General features: G+C 44.3%; 2 protein-coding genes across 2 annotated transcripts in view; one reads left to right on the plus strand and one right to left on the minus strand.

Annotated features, from left to right (window-relative positions):
* LOC112560049 overlaps nucleotides 1-14,477 on the plus strand; it is a 29,598-nt gene extending 15,121 nt beyond the window's left edge. Inside the window, 28 exon segments of the mRNA XM_025231617.1 lie at nucleotides 367-516; nucleotides 974-1,048; nucleotides 1,712-1,888; nucleotides 2,547-2,634; nucleotides 2,966-3,064; nucleotides 3,224-3,261; nucleotides 3,482-3,628; nucleotides 4,019-4,038; nucleotides 4,041-4,142; nucleotides 4,599-4,698; nucleotides 5,337-5,534; nucleotides 5,942-6,055; nucleotides 6,220-6,333; nucleotides 6,669-6,762; nucleotides 7,003-7,077; nucleotides 7,299-7,351; nucleotides 7,932-8,034; nucleotides 8,225-8,359; nucleotides 8,721-8,867; nucleotides 9,121-9,219; nucleotides 9,345-9,460; nucleotides 9,900-10,038; nucleotides 10,998-11,252; nucleotides 11,727-11,958; nucleotides 12,385-12,647; nucleotides 13,206-13,283; nucleotides 13,466-13,613; nucleotides 13,725-14,477. Coding sequence (XP_025087402.1) covers nucleotides 367-516; nucleotides 974-1,048; nucleotides 1,712-1,888; nucleotides 2,547-2,634; nucleotides 2,966-3,064; nucleotides 3,224-3,261; nucleotides 3,482-3,628; nucleotides 4,019-4,038; nucleotides 4,041-4,142; nucleotides 4,599-4,698; nucleotides 5,337-5,534; nucleotides 5,942-6,055; nucleotides 6,220-6,333; nucleotides 6,669-6,762; nucleotides 7,003-7,077; nucleotides 7,299-7,351; nucleotides 7,932-8,034; nucleotides 8,225-8,359; nucleotides 8,721-8,867; nucleotides 9,121-9,219; nucleotides 9,345-9,460; nucleotides 9,900-10,038; nucleotides 10,998-11,252; nucleotides 11,727-11,958; nucleotides 12,385-12,647; nucleotides 13,206-13,283; nucleotides 13,466-13,613; nucleotides 13,725-13,873 — 3,508 coding nt within the window. The 3' untranslated portion in view covers nucleotides 13,874-14,477.
* Nucleotides 14,478-14,619: 142 nt separating this feature from the next.
* Nucleotides 14,620-15,846, minus strand: LOC112559603 (probable G-protein coupled receptor 32). Its single transcript, XM_025230937.1, has one exon. It carries the CDS (start codon nucleotides 15,844-15,846, stop codon nucleotides 14,620-14,622), a length of 1,227 nt encoding a protein of 408 aa, XP_025086722.1.
* Between the last annotated feature and the right edge of the window lie 2,151 nt (nucleotides 15,847-17,997).

A 17,997-nucleotide genomic window follows, 5' to 3' on the forward strand; every position in this document is an offset into this window, starting at 1 on the left:
TCTGACCTTTCTACTTATGGAAGTTAAATAAAAAAAATGTTACCCATGTTAGGAACTGTGCCAAATTTTAAACAAAATGTCAGAAACACTGTGGAATCATCAAGTGTTCAGTTAAATAACGACCATGGTTATAGTTCCGCTGACCAGCTTTTCATTGCCTAGGATGTGTGTAATTAGCACTCAAGAAAGCCTGCTTATGCACATACAAAATTTTGTATTTATTTCATTTTCTGAACAAGTAGATGCAAGGAATCCATGGATATAGCGGGTAGCAAAACCAGATGTTGTCAAATAACACAGTAACATAAGAACAAACCAGATGTTGTCAAATAACTCAGTAACACATAGGACTATTATCGCCTGAAGGAAGAAGAAGCATCGCCAGAAGCGACCGCTGGACTCAAGACGTCTGGAAAAGATTGAAAAATTCCTGGCAGCTCCACCAAATCAACTGAATAAGTGTGAATCTTTGCCACAACTACAGCAGACAACAGACCTAAAAGCTCAAGTTACACAGTAAGTGTAATTATACATAGCACTGACATATTGTCACTCCCTTGGTTCTCATTTATAGAAATAGAAAAGATCATATGAAGTTGTCATGCTGAAAAGGCTATATATAGTCAAGACTTGAAGTGTCTATAACTACGGCTGTACAGTTGTACAGCTCTGGTAAAGGTGTTCTCAGTGTGATGAGACTGTATGTGTGCTTGTGTGAGAGTTGGAGCATGGTACTTTTTTTTTTTTTTTTTTTGTAAAAAGGAGGCTTTTGTAAAGTGCAGTGAGCCTGGCTTTGGCTAAGGGTACAGCATTACAGAATTTTTCTTTTTTTTTCATCACTATTGCTTTACTGCATTGCTTTACAATAAAGTTGTTTTATATTGTACTGTGTTCTGTTTGGATTCCCTTTGAAATAGGCCGAAGGCCTCTTCAATAAAGTTTTTTTTTTTTTTAAAAAACATTGCCTCCATAGAAAAGGACAGGTGAAGTATGGAAGTCTTCCTGACCTCTTGAACTTTAGTGCTTACAAGACCTCAAAAGACATGCCGTAAGTAAATAGCATATTTCTATGTATCTATATATAACTACTTAACAGAGAGCAATGGTTACTTTGTTGGTAGAGAATCCAATGAAACAAACATGTTTCAGTAAACAAACCTACCTATTAAAATTCACCAAAATCAATTATAACTGAGAGGGGTCTCAGTAGCGAAATCAGCCTGTCTATGAACAGGACTTTAAAAACCTGTAAAATAAAAAATTCATTGATTGAAGTGTTGAAATAGTGCTATTAAAAACTAAATCATAATGCTCTTTTTTGTGGCTTTTGGTTTTTCTTGGTCATATACTTGTGGTTTGGGTCGAAATGACAGGTGACCAATGGAACAAGCAGTCTTTTTCAAAATGTACTTATTTTACTTGAATTCTGTAGAAAACCGTAATGTAGAGTACGCAGCCAGTCAGAATCAGTCTGCTTTAAAATGTGTAATTTTTTTCAACACGCACTTTTGCAGCAAATTCGTAGTAAAACATAAACTGTCTGTCATAATTAAGTTGGGTTGGGAAGGTAGTCATAATAGAGATGACGCTTAAATAGTGAAGTACGTCTGAGAAAAACTCTTGGGTCATAATAAGATCAGGGGGTCGTAATCGGGAAGGTCTTAATAAAAAGGCTTACTGTATAACCATCCTTCGCTCCTCACTGTGACAGAGAAGAAGCAGATGAGAGAGAGTGGGTACGGGACATCTGGAACAAGTGGTTTGATGATGCTTTCCCACCAACACCCACTGGCTCAGATGGTGAAGACCAGGAAAGTATGCACCTGGCTCAAGATGACACTGTCAGCACTGACTCAGACACACAGAAGAAAGAAGACAAAAAGAAGAGGTAAATCGATCAGTCTTAGAACTGAGCTAAATGACAAGTTTTTATTTCTCTGTTAGACACTTGTCATTTTTACAGTCATCTTCATAACTTGAGATTATCACAGGGTATGGATTTTATAACTTGTATGACATCCTACCAGACACAACACAATTATTAGAGATTTAAAAGTTTGTATCTGTGGAGGTTCATTTTATGCCTGCATTTACAAAAAGCCAGATTGTGCTTTTTTTCAAAGTAGTAAAGCTTTATAAGCTATATAGCTATATATAGTATTACTATGTGTTGTCATATCAATAAAAGTTGACAAATTGCATGAAATTTATTTGAATTGAATAAGCTAGTTTGCCAAGGTAAGTGCTATTCCACTCCCTTTATGGCATAAAGCATCATATCAGCTGAAGATCCCAATGACATAATTACAGTGCAGTTGATTTTAAAGTTTTAAACTGATAGTTAGTCCTACATATCATCAGTAACTTGAACTGCAGAACAAATATGAACAAACGCAAAATCCAAGAAATGCGTTCGTGCAAGATGGACAAAGAGTTTTTCACAATTTATTTTCTACTTGGTTCTGTATTTTCACATTCTTTCCTCTTGGCTGAATGTCTGGTGCAAATTAACAGAGCTGAAAAGTTAGTAAATTGTCTTTTTCCAGCAAAGAGACTTTACGTGAGATTTTGTCAGAAGACATCGATGAGATTGACCCAGTTGTCGACTCAGAAGAGAATGCAGAGATGATTTCTGTAAGTTACCAGTCAGTGCAACTGCTGATATACTCATTATTTCAGTTGCTCACTTCTTTTTTTTCTTTTTTCTTTTTTGCACAAACGCACACAGACACGTGCTCATAGGTGCACAGAAATGTGCTTTCAAATATATTGGAACTGTGTACATTGATATTCATGCATTTATAATAATACACACACTTAACATTAGCATTACACCACAAATTATAAAATAACTTATCAAGTCATACTGCATGTAAACTTATTCCTCAATCTTCAAACTAATTTTCAAAGTACAAAGCATAAATCTCAGATTCCTTCAAGCATTTTTCTCTTACTTTCTATATAGATCCTTCGGAAAGAAGTGGAGAAATTGACTAGACTGATTGAGGCCACAACCCCACCTATGGCCTTTGATCTGGCACGCAGGGGAGCTCTCTACAGAAAGGTAATAAAAGTTAAATTTGGGACAGCACCATGGAGAGTATAAGACTGTGACTGCAGAGTCTGTGTATACAGTACTCCTCCCCCCTCAACAATAATTAACACTTTTGGCATCTTCATACAACCACATTTTACATTGCCTCAAACTTTTAATTTTTTCCAGCTGGGAATGCTAAAGAAGTCTGAAGAAGATTTGAACAGGTAACTATTTCCTTTTTTCGAGCTATGAGTGTTGTATTTTAAAGCTACAGACACTGGAGAAGATTTCCCCTACCCTCTTTTATTTAAGGAAATTCATAATACATGGACCAGCATTAAGCAGCCTGGCGTCAATCCATTTCTGCCCATGAGCTGTTTGAAAGTCTAGAAGATTCTTTGCATAATGAGGATGTCATGTTTCACTGGGTTGCCTGGTGCACAGAGCCATTAAAATGGAGCCCCTGCTGCTTGACGCCTACTGGCATCGCCACTTGCTGTATGTACTACAAGACAAAAAGGCCGCCGCCCTGGAGGACCTGAACTACATCATGAAAAAGAACAAGAGCCATGCAGGAGCCTATCGGTCCATGTAAGAAGTTTTCTTTTTTTTTTCTTTTGTCCTGAATAAGGAGGGAGCAGCTAATGACAGAGTATAATAGATTACTAACATCCTCATTCAATCTCGAACCCTGAACATTATATCTGAAGCCAACCAAAGAAAAAAAAAAGGGGGGGGGTTACTTAATTAGCAGCTCCCAGCTGCACCAGATAATGTAAAAAAAACAAAAAAACCTGGAAGAATGGACACAGGATTTCTAGAAGAGTTTATTTCCTCTAACACTGTATGGGATAAGTGAGTAGATATGCAAGGTGGAAGGCAGATAATAAGCTCAGTTCAATTTGAAAGCATTTGTATATATAATATATATTAATATAATATATTATATATTTGATACTGTGAATGGGCGTGTTACTTCAGGGCAAATATATACCGCAAGCAGGAGACATAACCATGGCGATTGTGAACTACACGAAAGCCATCAAGTTAAACCCTCAGGACCACGACGCCTTCTTCCAGCGGGCTAAAATGTACGAGCAGGTGAGTCTGGGCATCACTATAACTTTTGCCACCTAAAGTGAGCGTCGCAGGCTGTTTCGACATCGAACACTGCCATCCTGACATGTCTTCTACTTTTGCACGACCGCTTGCACGCGATTTTTTGTATGCTGTTGTTCAGTAAGTTATAACTACATTTGTCAAAGAATTGTTACATAGATTTTGAAAGCTGTATATACATTAAAAAATATAAAGTAGCAATAATCATCTTTTGAGATTTTATTGTAGGTGTAGTAGGAGGAAGACAGGTACTGATAAGTTATTTGTGAAGTCAGTTACATGTAAAGATGGTAGGAGATGTGAAGACATGGACCATGATCACGAGTGCTCATGCAAGCCAGTGCCTTTTTTTTTTTTTTTTTTTTTTTTTTTTTTTGCCTCGCTGTAACGTACGTGACCAGATCTCATCTTGCGTCTGTCGCGACGATGTTTGCAGAGGGAGAGATGCTCCTGGCGCTCGAGGATTACTCCAAGTGCATGAAGCTTATGCCGACACGCACAGACGCCATAATGAAGCACGGGATGTACTACTTCAATAACGAGTGAGTGAAGGAGGGAAGGAGGAGATGCGTGAGGGAGTGGGTGATGGAGGATGCGAGGTGTCAGTCGGGCCGTTCTTGCAGCACACGCGACCTCAGTCTCCTTTGCAGCAGGATTTCCCTCTAACATAATTATTTATAGGAAGTCTCGTGCATTTTTTAAAGGTTAACCCGAGCGCTGAACAAAACACGCTGGACATAGAGCATAAAGTATCACAAAAACATATCTCGGTGATATTTTATGGCGAGGAGGCACAAGATCATAAAGAAAACAATGTTGCACTCGGGTTTGCCTTTAAAGGATCGTGTGACTACTTTTTCCTCCAAAGTGTTTAATACTTCCCTTCTCTGTCATTGACCTTTGCTTTCATTATAAGAAACCACATGATGTCGTCTCATTTACTCTTACTGTAGAGCTAAAAAAAAAGTCACAGATGCTAACTAAATTTAAAATTAGATACCTAAATTTATTTAAATTAAATTTCGTTGGATATGAAGATCTAAAATTCTCATGTATTTTTAAAAGGAAGAATTTATTTTATACATTCTAAAAATATCGTTAACAAATTTATCAATCACACCAAGTTTGAGGATAAAGTAGGGGTTGGGTTCTTTTTCACTTCATCAAACTGCCACTTCAGGAACTGGACGAACGCTATCAACGACTTCACGGAGTTGCTTCGAGTTGACCCCCTCAGTGCCACCGCCCGGCTGTACAGAGGACGCGCCTACGCCAAGCAGGGCCAGTGGTCGCCGGCCGTGGAGGACCTGTCCGCCGCGATCCATCTCAACCCCAACCTGTGGGACGCCTTCTACCACCGCGCCTGCATCCTGCGCAAGTAAGTTGAGATGACGATCGGGACGATGTAGGTGATGAGGTGACTGTGAGAGTGTCGCGCCACTCTCCTCCCTCTTCTCCTCGACGGAAACAGGTCACAGCTTCACTTTCAAAGCATTTCGAGGGTCAGCCGCCTAGCGCTAGGTCAAGATTTTGACAGCGTGGCTAAGAACGTGTAGACTGAGTGTCAGCCCTACAGTAAAAGCCTGTCAAAAGAAATGCAGATTTCAAAAGGAAAGGAGTCAAAATGACGGAACGTTGGTTCAAACTGTCAGGACAGGACTTAACACTCCTCACAGTGAGAGTGATGAAAGTTGTGATTTTAGTGTGAGGAATGGTATGATTGAAATGAATATCCCAAAGAGAGTGAGTTGCTTTTTTAAAGTTGAACTCTGTGCGCTTGTCCAGGGCACACCCCCGCCGAGCACTTCATGACTACAGCGTCTCTCTGCTCATCAACGATACCGAAGAGAATATCATGTCCTACCTTCACCGCGGCATTCTCTACAACGCCCTGGACAGGTAAGAATCGCATGTGACATAGCGTGCGTCGTCTGCTAGTTGCTCTTTTTCCCTTCCTGTGGTATTCATACCCTCTTTCCCTCCCCGAGTGGTTTGATGTGCAAGGCTGGCGGGCAGAAGGTTGACCCTGCTGACCTCGAGCCTTATGGTTGTGTCTTCTGCAGGCCGGATGACGCCATCCCGGACTTCGAGGCGGTTCTGAAGCTGGACAAGGACGTTGCCTGCGCCCACGTGAACCTGGGTCTCATCTTCATGGAGCGACATCAGAACTACCACAGGTGTGGGAGCCAGACCATGCTCACGTGTAATATGGTAGAACGGCCAATATCAGGATCCCTGGCCTCATTATTCACATGCAACCCCATTTAGAAAGACAGTTTGGCACCATAGCATCACTACATATATAACGACTTGTAGGAGCATATGCTTTAATATATATAACCACATCTAGAAACAGTAGCTTTATTGTATGCTGCGCAACATCTATGAACCTAGGTCTCATTACACACACAATATGATTGATCGTTTCTTTTCCAATAATGGTTATCAAAATAATGGAAGTGAGGAAAGCAGATTAAGACAATTCTATTTCCAATGTTCGCTGCTGTTTTAGAGCCATCAAGAAATTTACCTCAGCCATCAAGGTTGACCCCACATACATCAGAGCATACATCTGTCGTGGGGAGGCGTATCACAAGGTTCACCAGGTGCGTTGTTCTGCAAGAACGCAGATTTTTTTCAACATCACTGAGATCAGTGTAAGATAGCATGTCTTTGATCATCTCTTTCCTGACGACATCTGACCCATCGCTCTTTCCTGACTTACTGGCCTTATGTGCCCATCTCACGAATGCAGTGGCACTCTCGCCGTCTATACAGAGCGTCTGAGAACGAGCATCCATAATTTCTTTAACATCACGATATTCATGTCTTTTCTCTGTCTCCAGCTGAAACTGGCCCTGAAGGACATCACGAGGGCGATCCACCTGAGGCCGGATGTCCACAATTACTACATGTACAGGGTGAGTGGTGTGACAAGTTCAAAAAACGCGAGGGCGTGCTAGCCCACACCTGCAAGGGAAATCTCAGCAGGCACTTAACATGAAGGGTACTTGTAGGGAAGTGAGTTTAAAACAGGAACGTACGTTAAAGTACATTAATTCAAACCATCTGGTCGAAAAAGATTTCAGTAGGTTATGCTTGGAAGACATGGTTGCTAAACGATGGGTGGATGTATTTACAGGGTCAGTTGGTGCTGGAAATGGGCAGCCTTGACTTGGCGGCGTTCTGCATCAGGTACTGAGCTTAAGAGGCTTTTATGGTACAATCAACAGTTGCACTGTGTACATATATTGTATCTGCGCTGTGGTTTTAGATCAAACATCTATGTATTTTACTTACAGGATGCATAGACCATATACTGGCACTTTTCAGACACCATAGTTGTATATATAGACATTTACACAGACAGTATAACAGGGAATATATACACACACAGCTTTTGCCCTGTTAACATGAGCCCACAAATATGATAGCGATGAGGTTCACGGGTACTACACAGCATTACTCCGATTTCAGTGTTTCACTACATAATTATTATTTTCACGACTAGACTTGCGCAGACACTACAGTTGTAATGCTTACTGACACAGCACTATGTATGAATATTACCTGCAGTACTTCCAGACACGGTAGAGATTCTTGCATCTCTACATCACTACTTTCATTTTACTTGTTTACTGTGATGCTTGTTTACTTGTTTACTGTGATGCAGAAGTAATGTATAAACTTATAAAGGCGAAACATATGCACCGAAAACCGGGGAGAATGGGATGGGAAAAGAAGAGAAACTAAAATGAAGACTCTTTCGCGACAGGCACGCTTCTGAAATGGACGGGCAGGGAGGTGCAGGCAGTGCCTTTGGTGAGCAACCCACCCAGCAAGCGGCCGTCCAGTCCTTCCTGAAGAACTACGACAAGGTAAGCTGTCTTTAGGTTTTGCCATTTTCTTATCGGTCGACAGCCGGGGAAGAAAGCTACTAGAGTGTTGCCCTCGGCCAGCCCTCGTGTGACAGCTTCTCTCGCAATCCCACACGTTTGTTGAAGTTGTGCTCTGTGTGTTTGTGTGTTTGTGTGTGTTTTCTGATGCCATCGTGTCACGTGTGTGCAGGCGATCGACGCGCTGACGCAGGCCACGCGCGTGAAACCAGTGACGTCACTGTTCATGCTGCTGGGTAAGACCCAGATGAAGGCCAAGCAGTTCAAGGAGGCTGCGACCAGTTTCCAGAAGGCGCTGGACCTCATGGTGAGTGGACGAAAGGATAAAAGAGTTCGTTGAGAAGAGTGAGCACGAAAGGACTTGGGGTCTGGGAGATCTCACGATCAGACTCCCCTCTTCCCTTCCACATCATGGTTCTTGCCCAGTGAACGGGGCTGTCATACATGGCATAAGGAGTTTAGGGAGAAATGGGTAAATAAACCTTACGAAAACACGGGGTTCAAATGACTAGGTATCTGTAGACAATGAATAATGTAGCATTTCTTATTCTTTGCAAAACAACCGAAATGAGGTTTTTCCCAAACGATTTACGTCTTTGCGTATTCTGTCAGTTCGCCCTAAAATTAAAGAAAGAAGTTATAAGTTGTGTGTGTTGTCATGTGTTCAGAGACCGTGGCGCCCGACGGACCCTTGGCCTCCTGAGGCAGGCGAGGCCCACTTTCTATCCGGAATGTGCCACATGGAGTTGCGAAGTTACCTGCCTGCCTTCAACTCTTTCAACAGTGCGATCAGCGTCGAACCTAATCATGCTGAGGTGTGTATCCGTGCAGAGCACGAAGAAAATACGAGTACGTTTGAGGCTTCCTCACGGGGGATAGACAGGTATCACACGGGGAATGCACAGGTTTGAAGCTGTCACTCTGGGAGTTGACAGGCTCCGTCTACAGCGATGCAAGCTGCAGCTGATTTCGATTTTCATAACAACTGGGATATCCTAATCTGGTAGCAGTTGCGACTTGCTCTATCGAGGTATACAATCACGTGACTTACTCCACCCTGTCTTGCAGGCATACTATCAGCGCGGTCTGACCCGCTTGAAGCTGAAACAGTCCCGAGGTATCCATGACTTCAACCGTGCGCTGGCCATCAACCCCAACTTATTTCAGGCAAGTTGATGTCAAGACCAAAGGCCCCAAAACACGTTCTCTTGTGTTCAGGTTATCGATACAGGGTTATGTCAAAATGTTTTCTCGCTTGCGAGCAGAATAATGTACGAGTAACTGTTTTGCAGGCTTACCTCAGTCGTGCTTGTTACTTCGGGCTGAAGGGCAACTACCCCAAAGCCATCCTGAACTGCAACGAGGCTATCAAGCTGCAGCCGAACAGCGTCCGAGCTTACCTGTACAGGTGTGTTTTGTTCCAAAATTTGGGGCTTGACAATTGTTGTTGCTGTTGTTGATTTGCCACGTATGTGTTTAAGCTATTGCGTACGTAAAGATAAGATGCAGCTTTATTTATCCTAGTGGGCAGTTAGTAATAGCTCTATAAGAAAGCAAGGGTTAGAGCAACACAGCATAACAACAATCAACGTTATCATAATGCATTCATACCACCATAACACAGACCTTCATTCAATCACCATTTCATCTACTTTCATTCGCACGCGGATTCGTTCAAAAGTCGCACGGCCGAAACAACAGAAGACATCCTCAATATGTTGGTCCTGCAGGCAGGCACAGAACCGGCAGACCGACAGAAACTGACAGAAAGTTCTTGGTAGGACATCCCTATCATCACGTAGAATCGTAGACATTTTTTTTAATGTTGGTTGTCTTCTTATGTGCAGAGGCGCACTGAAATATCACATCAAAGCATATTCGCTGGCCATCCAGGACCTGACAAGGGCGGCAGCCATAGACACCGCCTCTCCCTTTGCGTACTTCAACAGGGCTGTCTGCTACCAGAAGAGTAAACAACACGACAAGGTGGGTCAGGGTCTAGTGACAAGATGACACTTAAAATAACAGTTTGGACTTCGCCCAGCATGAACCCGGCCTGTTCGATCAAGCACACTCAAAACTGCTTCTTATTGCTAATATCCTGTTTTCGGAATAATGGCGATAGTTGCACAACATGTTTCTAAAATGAAAGAAGGACACTTAATTATTTTTTTTAATTTATTTATTTATTTATTTTTTGCTCAAAAGATAGCTTCTGGACCATTTAGATGTATTACACAAACGCATACGAAAAATTGTGCTTAGGGAAATGTATGAGTTAAATTAAGATCCTGACCACATCAGTGATCCGTAATCATCTCCTAATACTAAATAAAATGGCGTCACGATGAAATGCCAAAGTTTGCCAGTGTCTGACAAAAATTCACATTGCACTGTAAGCGATAGATAATCTACTCCAATCTTTTCAAGAAATAATTTCATTGAAAAAGCTGACCGATTTGGGACACGTGCTGCGGATGCCTACTAAGAAATTGCTGTTTGCACACCTGTGCGGCAAGTCTTGCACTCGAAATAAACGAGAATTCTTTATGAATTAAATGAAGGGATCAATATTTTTATCTTAACTGAGTCAAACTTTTGTTTTCACTGTTCGCAACCTGCCCGGCGTTTTCATTTGAGGCCAATTTGAAATGGCGCATACGTGTTCTTGAGCAGACTAGACGGAAGCAAAATATCTGCTAATTAAGATAAGAACACATTTATCCCAGAGGTCAACTCGGGGCTGCTCGATAAGAAAGCACAAATAATACCACAATATATTCATATCCACCAAACATTCACGAGATGGCTTCATTCATTTGAATTATTTCGTAAGTCGCACGGCCGAAACAACAAAGGACAGCCTTTTAGCAACATTCTTAAATTCCATCCCGACAGGCATCGTAAAGGTCACATGATGCAGCATCGGCGTACTTTTTGTGCAGGCGCTGACCGACTACGGCATCGTCCTGTTGCTAGGCGACCAGCTCAGCCTCAAAGTGCTCATCAACCGCGGGCTGCTGTACTTCCAGCTCGGGGATCACATGAACGCTTTGTTCGACTTCCAGGCCGCCTGCAGGCTGTCCCCTACAGACCACCGCATCCACCACATGCTGGGGCTGTGCTACCATAAGTGAGAGCCGCTAGTGGCGCTTCTTGTAGTTTGTGGTTTGGCTGAGGGGTTAGGGATGGTGGACTCCGTTTTGCTTTCTGGTCTTTGTATATTTTGTTTTTGTTGTTTTTTTTTTTTTGTTTTTGTTTTAGTATGCCTTGTTATTTTTTGTGTTTGTTTGTTTGTTTGTTTGTTTGTTTGTTTGGTTGGTTGGTTGAAGCATTTTGTTGACTGAGACAGCTGAAAAATATTATAGAGTCTTTTTCGGCTTAGATATATGTGTGCGTGTGTGTAGGTGGGTTTTTCGTGTATCTATATTTATATATGTGTTCTTGTAAACCAGATAACACATGTTATTATGGCTACACGTTTACAAACAAAATTGTGCAGTTTCTGTAGATATATTTATGTATTATGGATAATTTTTTAAAGTGGGAACGAGACAGAGACTAATATTTCCATTGCTGTTTTAAATTAACGTGGCTGGTCATTTGATTGAACGTGTGGTTGGCTGTCTCCAGTCTCGGTCTGCTGCAGGAGGCAGTGTCCACCTACACGAAAGTGCCTCAGCTTCCGCCCCTTCTTCCTGGACGGCCTCATCGCCCGTGGCAACGTGTACATGGATTACGGACACAAGGCGGGCACGCGCGAGGCGCGGCGAGACTACGAAAGGGCGCTACGACTTGACCCCATGTGCATGGCGGCTCGGGTCAACCTGGCCTACAGCCTGCAGGTCACGGGCAAGCTCATGCAGGCCTGGCGCAACTTTACCATCGCCATCACCCTCAAACCTAGTGAGCAGTCAAAATCTACCAGAGTAATTGTGTCTTTCAAGCACGTTACATTGGAATTGAGCTGCAATGCACCGATGCTTCTTAGAAGGATGCTGGGCTTACATTGACCATTTTTTTGTACTGTATTTTAAGATTCGCATATTTTTAAAATTTATCCTGACCTACTTTTGACTTACGTGTGAGGAGAAATAACGGGAAAGATATGACCTACTATACAAAAGTCTAAGTCTCGAGATTCGTTAATATATCAAAATAAAGTGATCTCTCTTCACACACACACACAAACACACACACACAGTGATTGGTAGACGGTATTAAAGATCCTGTAATCCTTATAAATCATGCTAAGAAAGTTATATTTTGGGTATGCCCTCATATCGTTTATTCGGTAACTGATCTTGGCCGCCCCGGTCCACTTCCCTACAGCCTACAAGCGGGCACTGGAAGGGCGGGCCATAGTCAACTTGCAAATGAGCGACACCTTCGCCGCATTCCAGGACATCACAGCCTGCATCCACCTAGAGGAGAGCGCCGAGATGTTGACCAACCGCGGAGTCGTCCACCAGTTCATGAACGACCGCGTTAACGCCATGAAGGACTACCAGCGAGCCATCAATGTGGACCCCACCTACTCCCTTGCCTACTTCAACGCCGCCAACGTCTACTTTCACACCCGTCACTTTAAACAGGTTTGCGTATGCGTTCTTTTATATCCCTTTCCCTTTGTTCAGAATAGGCAAGAAGGAGCAAGGCATGCAAATGGCAGGCAAGATGTGAATTTTGAACAGCATTTTCAGTTCACCCGTTCGTTGATTTCTCACAGACGTTCACAAAATTAATTATCTGCGTTCTCAGCTACCAGCCACACATTTCCTTTTTGCCCCAAAATGAAGGGAAAACAACAAAAAGAAGGGACGCGATTGTCAGCATCTTTGTATTGGAGCGCACATAGACAGGCATACCATACATGAACGCAAAGGAGAAAAAAAGACATGATGCCCGAGTATCCACACACACATTTCCACTGTCGCGCATTGACACTTCCCACTCTAACGCTCTTTTACACGCGCACTTGCTCTCTTACGCGCATGCGCGAACACTAGCATACAAAGTTGAGAGAGCAGAGGGGAGTGTTGAAAGCTTCAATGGAGAAGAGAGAAAAAAGTATTATGAACTATTCCAAGTCCAAAAATAATTACGTAGCTTGTGTATCGATGCCACTGACCTCTGACTTCTGCCTATTTCAGGCACTGGGCTACTATGACAAGGCGATTCAGTACAATCCGAAGGATGAGTCAGCTTTACTCAACCGCGCCATTACCAAGGTAAGCAAGCCTTTTGTATTTGTACATCACTCCGGTAACAAGGAATGTCTGGCTAGTGTCACCACTGTAACCTAGTGTGTTTTGTTAGTTTCTTCCTTAGGGCGAGGAAGATTGTCTTGCAAGTGCGCGAAGCTCACACACTACTCACCACTGCTCTCAATGTCCCCGACCTCTGTTGTCAGGTGCTGCTGCGAGACGCACAGTCAGCGTTGGAAGACTTCCAGCAGGCCATCGGGCTGAGCCCACACTCAGCCCACATCTACTTCAACCGCGCCAATCTCTTTGCCTCCATGCAGCTGTACGATAAAGCTGTGGACGACTATACCAAAGGTGAGTGGCTAAAAGGTACAAACTGACCGAGTGCTTGAAGGTCGATTGAAAGAATGTATGAAATTAATTTGAGGTTCATGATCTCCTTAATTATTATTATTTATTGTGCAGCTCTGAGTCTTAAGCCTGATGACCCCTTGACCTTAAGGCGTCGGGCGGACGCGCTGGGAAAGCTTGGGCGTCAGACGGAGGCTATCGAGGACTACATTCGCGCCATCGACATCCAAACCCGGCCGCACCGAGTGGTAGGTGCCCTCTGAAGCTAAGGGCTGGTGAACCCACCTTGCCGCAGGCTGCTGATACTGTGTGGGTACTCAAAGCATACTCCCCACCCATCACCGTATCTGTCACATGAGGTCTAGGAATTTGGAGATCTCATCCGTGTGATAACAGTGCCATTCCATCCAGAATTGTATTCCCGAGTGTGAAGAAGTCTGCTGGAATTCCGCGTGTGTTTGCTGTGGAAAGGTTAGGAGCCATACTGTGAGAAAGGACAATAATATTTTGTCGAAATTTTGGTGGACCTTCCTAGGCGATAGTAGAGTCAGGCTGGTCGTACGCTCAGGTGGTACGCTGTGTGTGAGAGAGTGCTTCCTTTACCAACAAAGCAATGCATCTGGCGTGCCTCGAGGTCTGGAAGACTTAGTGGCGACGAAGTGGCAAACGTCAGAGATCACACATTCTGCGCCTGAAAATCGTCCTTGCTAACCCCACTCCTTGTCGTGACTGGAAATCTGTACAGTTCCTCTATCTCCCGATATTCCTGACGCGAATGCATGTCCATCCACCAGACGCTGATTGAAATGATGCTTTTGAAGGCTGATAGTTATTTGTGTATTCCTAAAAATAAAAGGCACCGTTTAATTCTGTATGTGTTCTTGAATCACAGGTTAAGATTTTTTTTAAAAAAAAGTATTAGACATGTCCACTCGCATACAAATATAACAGATGTCAGCGAATGAATTTTCATACCCTGCCATAGTTGGTGAAGCCACATCATTTCGATTTAGGCGGCTTTCTTGCAGCTGACGTATAGCAGGAGCTCTCTTCGAAACTTTGACGACTGCGAGACGTAGACAAAGAAGCCGACGGAACTGTTCACCATCGCCAGTTCAAAGGTCAAAGAGCTGGCGAGTAGGTAGATGTTGTAGTACCGGCCGTTAGTGGCGAAGTCCTTCACCAGACACCGCGTGATTCCCAAGGCCACGTTGGGCGTGGCAGTCACCATGTAGATGCAGCAGACAACCACCAGCATCTTGACCAGCGCCACCTGCCGACTGCTGTGGGGGCCGTGGGTGGAGCCGCCCCGCTCCCGCCAGGCGATGGCGCGCTTGAGCTGTACGACCGTCAGGGAGGTGGCCACGGCCACAACGGCGAAGGTGGTGAAGGGAAGGAGACACATGTCGAAGACGTTGATGAAGACGTCAAACGCGGCACGGTTGTGGACGTAGGCGGTCGTGACCGTCAGCCCGTAGTAAGTGCGGTTCGATCCTGCGTCCCACACGGCGCTGACCTGGTTCTTCAGCGGGTACGGCAGGCACAGCAGCTGCAGAAGCACCAGAGTGAATAGGATGATCCACGCCACGGTGCGAGTCTTGATGAAGGCTGCTGCCTGCATGGGCCAGCATACGCCTAGGCAGCGATCCACGGCCACGAAGGCTGTCAAGCATCCCGAAGCGAAGATCATCAACCGGTACAGACCGCTCATGTACAGGGTCAAGGTCACTACCCACCACCGCTCTACCTCCTCCTCCTTTCCATCGTCGTCGTTGTTCTCGGAAGTGGCGCTGCCCCTTCGGCAGCCGGTGGTGGCCAAGCAGACCAGGCCGGGCAGGCACATCAGGACGACGAAGAGTAGGTCGACGAAGGCCAGGCAGAAGAGGCAAAGGTTCATGCGGTCGCGGAGGCCTTGCCGGACGAAGACAACGCAGCTGAGGATGTTGACCGGCACGCCTACGGGGAGGAAGAATATGTTCACGTAGCAGCACAGTAATTTCTGCACGGTCAGCAGCGAGTCGTAACTGATGACGTTGTCTGGGTTGTGCCAGGGCAGAAAGATGGGGGTGCTGGGTACACGAGTTTCGAACCCCGCACCGCAGGCTGTTGCGTTCAGACTGGCGTTACTGCAGAGCTGTCCACCTTCCGCCTGCGCAGAAGGCCAAGTGGAAAGTGGTGCAACCAAAATGCTTGTTGAAGATAGTGGAGAGGAGGGGTCCCCAACGGCCATGGCCATGTTGTATCTGTCGCACGGTGTTACATCCAATCAGAAGTGCGTGTGTCCCAAGATTTGAACCCCGGGCCTTACGATTCCCGCAGCAGTGACAAGCGAGCGCTTGATCACAGCGCACAGCCAGACTGCCCCAGACAAGCACTCTCAACGAAAGAAAGCGTTAAATCAGTTCGCGCTCCTTTAAGCGGAGCCGCCCGGTCACCTGGCAACAGGTCCCCCGGTACATGTGGCCGAGCTCAAAGACGGCTGGACACACACACACATATGTGCACGCGCGCGCGTGTGCCAAGAGGCGGCTGATGTCCAGATGAGCACGTCTTGGATCTGCGCGACGCTTCTCGGGTCCTTGCAACAGCCAGACAAAGGGGTGGGAGGTAGGGCTACGGTGCTTGGGAATCGATTTCTGAAACCCACGATTCAACGTGACTTCTGCAAATCTGAAAGAAAGATGTCTGGTAGCTTCTGGTCCACGTGCACAATAATTGCAGAAGGTCGGGGAGAGAGCCGAGCATATCAATGACGGTTTGTCTGAATTGGGAAGAGAGTTAAGGGTGTGCATTGGAAACAGAGGTCGCGAGAAGAGTGCGTGCGTGATACAGACATTTTCAGATGCCTGTAGCAATTCACGTGCATCAGCAGATCGTTGTTGCAAGAATTGTATATCGAACGAGGCAATGATTCCATTCCCATCATGCTTCAACCCATTCAAACAGCCTTGTACCCTATAACGCAGAGATGCGCAGTTTAACTCTGTCAGGCCCCCCTAAAAACATGCTTGGTTGTCAAAACTGACAAAAAAAAAAAAAAAAATAGGCGTCATATTTCTTCTTATTACCCTTCATGATTTTGTTGTTATTGTTCATTTAACAAACATTACAACATTCTACTAGGATAAATGATCCATTGAATCAGGTTGTTATTCATTCACGTTGGATCTCGTGCAACCTAAGTTAATGTCTCAGTGCGTTATGACTTTCTTTATTTGTTTGTTTGTTTGTTTGTTTGTTTGTTTGTTTGTTTGTTGGTTGGTTGGTTGGTTGGTTGGTTGGTTGGTTGGTTGGTTGGTTGGTTGGGTTGGTTGGTTGGTTGGTTTCTTTGTTTGTTGATTTGTTAGTTTGTAAGTTGTCGTGAACCCTGATGTTGTTTCCGTGAGGCTGAGAGCAACCTCTTCGCAGCCGGAAGAAGAAGACTGTCAATTTTTCGGTGGCGCCCACGATGTTAGAGTCAACGTGAGAGACTGCAGAGACCTGAGCACCAAGGACTGGTGGGCTAAGCTGACGGGTGGCAGAGACCTTGGCACCCACGACTGTCAGGCAAACGTGACGTTGGCATCCAAAGACTGACAGTTAATGCAACCGATTGTTGAGATAAACGCACAGCAAGTGACTGGGCCTCACCCCCCAAAATCGCTTCATTCTATAGTCCTTCGATTCGATGTCACTAATTTGCATTCTCTGCTGTCGATGATTGTCATTGCGGTCGTTGTTCGTCCTGTCCTTACCTTGAGGAATGTCACGTGATGTATGAGTGTGCATTCATGCGCCTCTGTGTGTGTGTTTGGGGGTGGGGATGAATAAAACCTATCCAACGAATCTGTGCAAACGCCAAGCATGTGAATGTAATAAAAGATACTGTTTGCTATACAGCAGACACAGAACAAAACATGTAAGCAAGATACTTAATTCTTTTAATAGCCCAGATTTCAGAAGATTGCCTTGACATTACAGAACCGGATACATCTGAAACAGAGCTGCCAGAGAGCGTTTCTATTATGTGGACTTGCAATTGACAAAAGTAAATATTTCATCATAACATTAATAACGTATTGCTGTCATACTTTGTTTTATAACATGGCAATCAGATATCGGCCCTCTAGTTTATTGCAGGACGAGATGAGTAGCTGTGTCCGAGTTTGTTTGCACCACAAACAGTTTTTCATCGTATATCTTGATAAAACTATCGTTTAAACATCGTGCTCTACTTCTCGCTAGTAAGTGACCTTTAAATAGCACACGAGAACCAGGGTTAAAAAAAAAAAAAGCTCGTGCATCACGAAATATGGGAGGGGGTGGGTGGGTTAAGAATCCATGAAGTCAGAAAAACAAGAGATAAAATATAAGGATTTAGGATAACAGGAATCAAACGAGAATAGAA

This window comes from Pomacea canaliculata, linkage group LG3 (assembly GCF_003073045.1).
Source record: "Pomacea canaliculata isolate SZHN2017 linkage group LG3, ASM307304v1, whole genome shotgun sequence".
NCBI lineage: Eukaryota > Metazoa > Mollusca > Gastropoda > Architaenioglossa > Ampullariidae > Pomacea > Pomacea canaliculata.

Bases quoted from the DNA above. Each gene is read 5' to 3' on its own strand.
- LOC112559603 (XM_025230937.1), bottom strand. From the start codon at position 15,846: ATGGCCATGGCCGTTGGGGACCCCTCCTCTCCACTATCTTCAACAAGC.